Source organism: Nicotiana attenuata, unplaced genomic scaffold (genome assembly GCF_001879085.1).
Source record: "Nicotiana attenuata strain UT unplaced genomic scaffold, NIATTr2, whole genome shotgun sequence".
Taxonomy (NCBI): domain Eukaryota; kingdom Viridiplantae; phylum Streptophyta; class Magnoliopsida; order Solanales; family Solanaceae; genus Nicotiana; species Nicotiana attenuata.
Window position 1 is genome coordinate 13,262 of NW_017673520.1, and position 9,376 is coordinate 22,637.

The 9,376-nt window shown below is 36.5% G+C and overlaps 1 protein-coding gene across 1 annotated transcript; it reads left to right on the forward strand.

The window, feature by feature from the left end:
- Window positions 1-208: 208 nt before the first annotated feature.
- Window positions 209-3,291, forward strand: LOC109216616. The gene is made up of 7 exons (XM_019380788.1): window positions 209-795; window positions 880-966; window positions 1,059-1,325; window positions 1,425-1,589; window positions 1,744-1,797; window positions 1,923-2,069; window positions 2,571-3,291. Exons 1-7 carry the CDS (start codon window positions 592-594, stop codon window positions 2,946-2,948), a joined length of 1,302 nt encoding a protein of 433 aa, XP_019236333.1. The 5' UTR covers window positions 209-591; the 3' UTR covers window positions 2,949-3,291.
- The last annotated feature ends 6,085 nt before the right edge of the window (window positions 3,292-9,376 follow it).

Genomic DNA, 9,376 nt, shown 5'->3' on the forward strand with positions numbered 1-9,376 from the left:
TTATTATATCTAAATTATTTATGAATACTCTTGAGAAGTCATTTTCCTTAATTTACGTACCAAACACCGAAAAATGAATAAGATTACTACTTGTTTTTCAAGAAAACATTTTCTTCAAAAATATTTTCCACGTTATACCAAACACACCCATAATCTACTCTTATTTTCCCTCTTTTATAATGTGGGAAGAGGACTAAAATCACATCACAGGTCCACACTCTCACGCATAAACAGTACAACAAAAAGGACAAAGAATTGCAGCTGTTATGTGTCACAGAAAGTAGCAAAGAAACAGACTCCACAACTCTTAAACCATTGCCCCCACCCCATACTCTCCACATTCCAATTTCATCCATTACCATTCTTTTACTTCCTCTTCTTCTCTTCCTCCTACTTGGAATATTCCCCATTTTACCCTCCCCTCTTCACGAGCGTCGGCACATTTTCTTGTTTTTTTTCTGACCCACATAGCAAAAGCTGTTTCCTTTTTACAAATTTTAAGTTTATCTCCTAATATTCATTCATGGTTGAAGAATTCAAGAAACCCCACTTCACTTAAGTAACACCAAAAGGCTTGGAATTTTTTCGTTCATGGCTAAGGTGTGCTTTTACAATGTGAAGATGAAGATGAATATAGAAGTGATGTGTTGTTTGCTTTTGCTGTTTATGGTGTCACTATGTTGTGATGCTGCTGCTGCTGAAGAAGCTAAACAGGGGATGTCTCTTGCTGCCCAAAAGTTTGAGGTTCAAAAGCACTTGAATCGCTTAAACAAACCTGCAATCAAATCCATAAAGGTTAAACGTTTATACCCCTTTTTTTTTGCTCCTTTTTTTGTGTATCTTTTTGTATTGATGATTTCTTTTGGAAAAAAATAACAGAGCCCAGACGGTGATATTATTGATTGTGTTCATATGTCTCACCAACCAGCTTTTGATCATCCTTTGCTCAAGAATCACACTGTACAGGTTAGTTTCTTCCCAATAAAAAGAACCATTTTTTCTTTGAGTTAATTATTTTGGTAATCTTGGTGGAAAAAAATTGATTTTTTGGGTTATAGATGATGCCAAATTATCATCCAGAAGGGCTATTTCGCGATGGAAAATTGTCTGCAGCAAAAACCAAGAGTGAAGGGTCAAAATCAATTACTCAACTATGGCATTTGAATGGAAAATGTCCAGAAGGAACAATTCCAATTAGAAGAACCAAAAAAGATGATATTTTAAGAGCAAGTTCCATGAAAAGCTATGGTAGGAAGAAAAAACATTCTACTATTCCTAAACCAGAGTCTGGTAGACCTGACCTTGTTAGCCAAACTGGTCATCAGGTACACCAATTTGTTCAGATTTGTATAGAAGGAAAATCACAAGTTTCATTGAATTAATGGTTTTGTTATCTGTTTCTGTTTTTTTTGGAGTTATTTTAGCATGCAATAGCCTATGTTGAAGGAGACAAATATTATGGTGCAAAAGCAACCATAAATGTTTGGGAACCTAAAATTCAGCAACCCAATGAGTTTAGCTTGTCTCAGCTTTGGATTCTTGGAGGTTCTTTTGATTCAGATCTTAATAGCATTGAAGCTGGATGGCAGGTACTGTTACTTATCTTTTTTTAGATCACAAATTCAAGTTATTTGCTTGTTTCAACTATTAGAGAATGATATTATTGTCATATTATATGTCTGTATTTGGTTGTCTTGTGACTTCTTCTTTTTACTTTTCTTGTCCTTTTGGGGATAAAAACAGGTTAGCCCAGATTTGTATGGAGATAACAACACAAGACTTTTTACCTACTGGACTGTAAGTGAAATATTTTTTCCTTAATACAGCTAGCATACATACATAAATATCTAAAATCAAAGAGCGTGTGCTATATAAAGTTCATGTTTCAAAATTGAAATTTTGGAAAATTATTTTTTGTACAGAGTGATGCTTATCAAGCCACAGGCTGCTACAATCTGCTATGTTCAGGATTTATTCAAATCAATAATGAAATAGCAATGGGGGCCACCATTTCCCCTCTTTCCAGCTATCATGGTTCACAATATGATATAAGCATTCTTGTCTGGAAGGTAATTTATTTTAAGGGATTCACATATCTTGGATTGACCCTTTTCAGTATACTTATTTCTTGTCAACAATTATACCTCATATTGTATTGGAAAATACACCCTTGTATGTTCCACTGCATATTTTATTGAGGTGTCCATTATTTGCATGTGAATGCATAATTGATTAATTAACTTATGAGAAGACAGAGAGAATTCTGACATTTGCTGTTGAGTCCATGCTCTTCTTTTTCTTTTTCATAAACATCCCTTTTTTCAAAGGGGAGCCTTGCGTAACTGGTTGTTGTCATCTGTTTAGGTCACGTGTTTAAGCCGTGGAAATAGCCTCTTGCAGAAATGCAGGGTAAGACTGCGTACAATAGACCCTTGTGGTCCGGCCCTTCCCTGGAACCCGCGCTTAGCGGAAGCTTAGTACACCGGACCGTCCTTTAATAAAAATCTGTTCTTTAACTTTTGTTATTTATCTTGAAAATATTTTAAAGTTTGATTTGGCTTAACTTATAGGATCCAAAAGAGGGAAACTGGTGGATGCAATTTGGGAATGACTATGTATTGGGATATTGGCCAGGCTTTTTATTTTCATATTTAACAGACAGTGCTTCAATGATTGAATGGGGTGGGGAAGTTGTGAATTCAGAATCAGATGGACTTCACACCACAACTCAAATGGGGAGTGGCCATTTCCCAGATGAAGGTTTTGGGAAATCAAGCTATTTCAGGAATATACAAGTAGTTGATGGTTCAAATAATTTGAGAGCTCCTCAAGATCTTGGGATTTATACTGAGGATAACAATTGTTATGATGTTCAACTAGGAAAAAATAATGACTGGGGGAACTACTTTTACTATGGTGGACCTGGTAGAAATCCTAATTGTCCATGACCAAGAATCTAAGTGTTTTTACTCAATTCTTTTCTCTTTTAATGTAGTAGAACTAGTAATGTAGACATTGAGTCCTTTTTATGGTCATTGTTTTACTCTTTGTAAAACTTTTGTTTTTAGGGGCTAAGTTAGTGCAACAAAATGTGTATCATTGTTGGTCTTTGCATGAAAAGTTTTTCACCTTTGTTTTTAGGCCTCCAGTCTCTACATAAAAATATTGTTGGGGACAGAATGGAGGGGTGAAGTTTCTTGAATTGAAAAGGAATAATCCCCTTTTATATGTAACATTGTAGCTGTTTGTATCATTAATAATGTAGGAGATTCATATGTTTGAGTTTTTTTACTTTTCATATTATTTTTTTCTGAAAAAGGTTAATAGCTTTTAGAGTGAGAATCTTTATAGGTTAGTGGGTAGCATATATATAAAGGAGATTCCTAGTGGAGCTGCATTGAAAGTTGCTTCAATCATGATTAACATATTGTCACTGTTATTCCTTTCTGTCTCAGTAAAGCTCTTTAAGACTTTCCTTTTTGTCATGTCTATGTCAGTGAATTCTCTTGTTTACAAATTGCTTGATAAACTTATGCAAAATTCCTTTTTAGGTAACCACATTTAAATCTTCTGAGACTTAACCTCAGTTGTTTATTTATCACTTTGCATTTTCTGAACTACATTAATTAGACTACAATGAATGAGATACCTGTGAATTTTTTTATTGGATTTTAAAGGAAGGAATTGTTGTTCCTAGACCTATAGTGTAGTTATTTTAAGCAAAATCCTGTCTTGTATTATGATCCACAAGAAGATTTCCTTGAATGTTTTGGGTGAGTTATTGGCACCTGTCACACCTCCTTTTTTATACACCTACCCCGAAGGATAATGTATAAGGGAGTTTTTCCATTTAAAGTGACGTTATTCGAAATGGGATTATTTATTTATTTTTTAGAGTCGCCACTTGGGAAAGGATTGGCTTTTGGTGTCCCAAGTCACCGGTTTAACTAAAATCCCAAATCGAGGAAAATTCGACTTCCCAATTGGAGTCTGCGAACCAGAAATTCTGAATAAGGAATTCTGTTGACCCGAGGGAAGGTGTTAGGCACCCCCGGATCCCGTGGTTCTAGCACGGTCGCTTATATTATTATGAATGGCTAAAATTCAATTTTTGTATATGCTCCAACCTATAGTGCAATTTTAAGATTATTTACCTTTTTTAGTTAAATTTTAAGAAAGTGAACGTCGTTTAAAACCGTGTTTTTGGATCACGTCACATGAAATGCACCCGGATCCTCGACACACTCTTATTCAACGTTTTGGGATTTGGATTTGGGTTGCATGAAATGCACACCCGTATTTAGGAAAGTAAAATTATTAAAAGCGCGCCTAAAGCGACTAACGTGTTATTACTTTGCGGGGGGCCATGAAATTTGCTAAACGGCCCGTCCCGAGGTCTAAGTAATTTTAATAGGAACATTTAAAGAGGGCCCCGCAAGTTATACATTTTGTTTGGCGAGGCTCATCTCCCTTTTTTATTATTTAAAGGCCAACCTAAAGCAAACTAAAATTTTCTATTTCTTTTGTCTCTAAAAGGGCCTAATTAATTAGCATTTGGGCCTCAAGTTCAAGTTCACACTTAAACAAGAGGGAGGCCTCTTAATTCAAGTGTGCTACTTAACTTGGAAGGCTCAAATTGTTTTGTAGAATTTAACCAATAATTTAAGAACAAAGTTTCAAATTCTCCAGTAGATTGGGCCTAAAAATTGGCCCAGACATGAGGCAGTTCGGTCACATAACTGGGCAGATCATTTCCATGAAATAGTCAAGCTTTGGTCTCAAAATGAGCCCAATCCAAAAGGAGGCAAGAAGTTCAGGTGAATCTTCAGCTAAGTATACGTTGGGCCTATTTTATAGTCCAAATAATCAACGAGCCAAAGTTAAACCAATGCTAACATAGAAATGAAATTTGAGGGCCTGACGAACTTATTCACCTTTTAACATATAAACAGTGATTCTCATATTCACATATCAATTAATGCTCAATTTATGCATTAGCACCTGATCTAAAATTCTGATGGCCCTTTAGATTTAATTCATGTACTCTTAAAACAACTCAATTATAGACTAAAAAAGATGAAAGTCGACACCGGAATTCTTATCCTGTTCCTGAATCAATTTTAAACAAACATCGCCTAAACTGACGATCATATATTACTTTGGATTCTACTCTCAAGCAATTAACCTAATAGCCTAAACTGAAATTAACTACAGCTAGTACTCTACTCATAATGCTTATATGAGTCTGAAGAATAATGTTTCATACAGTCCAATTAATACAAGAATAGATAAAAGTCTAAACAACACTATCAAACTAAATGTCTAAATACACAGATCAGAACAGATTCATGCAAGGCACAAGGATGTATTCCCAAATTTCCCTTTAAACGCACTAGTACATATAGATCTAATCGTCATACAGCATTTGAAGTTAGAAAAGTACCTGGAAATGAAGAAATGTAAGAGGAAGAAGGAGTCAGCAGTGGCAAGCAAACAATCGACAGTTGAAACCAATAACACAGGAGTGATTTTGGACTCCAAACATCATCACAACAGCCCAGGAAGGAATGACAGAGGAGTAAGACCAACGAAATAACCAAAACAAACTTGATTGAACCCAAATTGACTCGAAATTAACCAAGGAACACGTCTGAAACTTCAGCAGCCAGAAATATATCCTTGTTTAAGCTAGAAGCTTGAACTAACAACTGAAATTCGAAATCAGTCTAAGGAAAACTTCAATGGAATAGTATTTTTGGAGTTTTTGTGTTCTTTTTTAGTTTTTTTTGGATTTTAGATCTCAAAGGAACTCTCACTCTCAGATTTCAAACTCTTTGTTTTTTTGAATTTGAATTCTAAATTTTCAGCTTTTCAAAACTTGTAAGAAACTGATTTGAATTTTTTTTGAATTTTGAATTTTGGGGATCTCTCCAACTTCATCTGCAAGGCAGGGGAGACTGCCTTTTATAGGCAAGAATTAGGGGCTCTTTCAGATTTTTACTTTGCCTTTAGGTCCCTCATTTTGTGACTTCTTTACCAAGCTAACATCTGAAAAATTAAACAAAGGCCCTTGCTAGAAACTTCTAGGGATTTCTATTTTAGTTACTGCAGGGTTCTTTCTCTGAGAAATGCCTATACTACCCTTAATTCGTTCATGAATTACAAACCTAAGCTAAACCAAACCCAATTCCAACCACACCAAACCCTTTAACTTGGTCAAATTCTGACTATGACTAATTTCAAAGGATCTGAATTATTCAGTAACAATCAAAACTTTCAATTACAACTCGACCCCAAAGATTTACCACAAATCCAAACAATCCTAAATTACGGCTTGAATCAACTACTGAAAAGCGGAAACAACAATTACTATTGGCCATTTTAACAGTCGACAGGAAATTATGACAACAAACAAAAATTAATCAACAAACAAATTATGAATTAAAACTGACTTAATACAAACAAACCTAAATCACCGGAAGACTTAAACAAAAGAAATCTAGACTGATGCAAAAATTAAAGTCTACAGAAACGTGTGTGAATGGATTAACAGAAAAACAAAGTTTAAGCTAATTTTAAGAGCAATGGATTCAAATAATAAAAGAAAAAGAAATAGAAAAACTTACTTATGTAAGATTGAACAAAGGCCGGACTTCGATTCGAGTCTCGAAATGATGTTAAACGTTTGTTCTTTGTCAAGAACAAACGAACACCATTATTTCGTGACTTGAATCCAACATTGGATCCACGAAATTGGAGAAGGAATCCATAATTTGAACTTCTAGGGTTCTGCTTATTTTAGATTTAAAATTCGAGCACTTCCAGTGAGATTTGGAGGGAACCAGTCATGGGTTTAGGAAGAGGGGGGTAAGGAGAGTATATGGTGTGAATTTGGTAGGGTTTGGGTGACGGCGCCGCCGTGCACGGTGGCGGCGGCGCCTAGGGTTTTATATATTTGGGAATTTTGGTTGGGATTTGGAAGAAAATAATGAAGGATATGGGATGGGGAGATGAAGGAGATGTCATGGTAAAATTTTGGGCGTGATTGGAGCATCGCCGGCGGCGGCGGTGATTTCCGGCCGGCGGCGGACGGCGGAGTGAGGCGGAGACACGGTGATGGCAGTCGGAGACGGGAGGGGGTACGAGGAGGATGGCATTTGATCGCTAGGGTTTGAGATTTTTTTAAGACACTTTTATCTAAAAATTAAAATCAACTGGGGCCGTTGGATTAGAGAAGATCAATGGCCAGGATCTACGGACGAGAAACGACGTCGTTTTGTTCTTTTAGAGGGTTGGACTGGATCAGGGGTATGGTTGGGCCATTCTGGACGGGTTTTTTTTGTTGTTGTTGTTGATTTTTGGTTTGGGCTACACGAAATTGGCCCAAACATTTTTGCCAACCCTTGCTTTTATTTCATTTTCTTTTATTTGTTTTTTTTTCTTTTTTTGTACTTTATTTATTTATTTTTTCTGAATTTTCTGATTTTATTAAAATCAAAAACTAAAGACCCAATATTAAATCTAAGATTACACTAATCAATTTCCAACATTAACTAATTCTTAAACCAAACAAATATAAAAGATGTTATTTTTTCTCCTATTTTAGCAATATTAATTAACTAGTAAGAAAAAATATAAAAATCGAATTCTAAATGCAAACGCAATATTTTTGTACCCTTTTTTATGAATTATAGCAACTAAAAATGCACACAAAAATGCAAACAAGACACAAAATTATGCAATTAATTCCTAAAATTTCAAATAATAGAAGAAAAATTCTAATTCTAATGATTTTATAGGAGTAAATTAAGCGTGGCGAAAATCACGTGCTCACAGCTGCCCCTCTTTGCTCGAAGACACGAAGGGTTTTCGGGCAAAGATAAATGAGCACTATGAAGGATTTTTGCCCGCTCGGCACTCCATGAGAAGCATTTTGAAAACCGTCTGACCGAACCCTGCTTCAAAGGTTGCCTATATATCCTTGGCTATAAAGGAATCAGGTCAGTGTAGTTCTGGATAGTTTGGTAGCTGGGACTACCAGGAGCCGTGATTGTCACTGCTGTTGCTGCTGCTACTGCTTGTCGACCTCCTTATTACACCAAAAAGGAAAATCAAAGCTAAGCTAGCTATGCCTATCAACTATGAGTTACAAGATTACTATCTATAATTCTCTTGAAACTTGATCTTGAGTCTTAGCTGATTTTGTTGTGGACTTCGATCTGAATCTTGATGCTTGCAAGTTGTAGGTGTTTACTTCTTCATGCAGCATTGGGTCAAAACAGGATTGACGGAGCTTGAGACTTCAATCAGATTTTGAGCAATCCGCGCCCTTGCTTGCTTCACATTTGAGTTCATCTTTTTTTTTGTTCTTTTCTTCTTTTCTTGACTTTGGATTGAGACTCATTCCATTGATCATCTCACCTTGTGTCTTGAGGTCGACCTGCTTAAGATACCAAAACAAACAAACAAACGAAATTTTTCTGCCCCAGTTTTCACTAGGAAAATTTCATGAGTTAGTTGTGACACATATCTAAGCGATCAAATCAAGATTGTGTAGGGAGATCCTCGGTTTTTTGGCTGGGATTAGGAAAGAAAAAGCTCCTCGGTTTTTGGCCGGGAGATCCTCGATTTTTGGCCGGGATTTGGAAAGAAAAAGCTCCTCGGTTTTTGGTCGGGAGATCCTCGGTTTTTTGGCCGGGATTTGGAAAGAAAAAGCTCCTCGGTTTTTTGGCCGGAAGATCCTCGGTTTTTTGGCCGGGATTTGGAAAGAAAAAGCTCCTCGGTTTTTTGGCCGGGAGATCCTCGTTTTTTGGCCGGGATTTAAGGAATGGGATCTTATGCTACCATGATTTGTTGTTCTTTTGGGATTTTCATTTTTATTCCTTTTCTTCTTTCTTTTTCTTTTGTTTTCCTCTTTATATGTTTTCCTTTTTGTTTAGCAAAACGCATGAAAGAAATTTTGGGGGGAAACTTCCTTTTTGGTCGTTTTCCTGCTGCAAAGCTGTTTCAGCGCTTGCGCATTTCATTTCCTTTTGGATTGCACCTGCTTCTTGCATGGTTGCTTTGAATTAGACCTGTTTTCAACAAAAACATTTGTAGTTGAACGTGTGTTTGTGCCTTGATCATCTCAATTGCTTGATCCCGGCCCCATTTCTGCTGAGAACTTTGCTGCTCGTTTGCCTTGAGGGTGAATCTCTTTTCAAACCGACCGGGTTCAGCCTTCAGGATTTCATTATGACTCGCCCGTGTGGGCTCTGACCTTTTCACTTTATTCTGCCCTTGCCCTTGATTTTTTTTCTTTTCCAATGTGTTTGCTTCGAAAGCATCAACCACTATGGTCAGTCGGGATTGGCCTGACGCACTCGCTGAGGCTGGG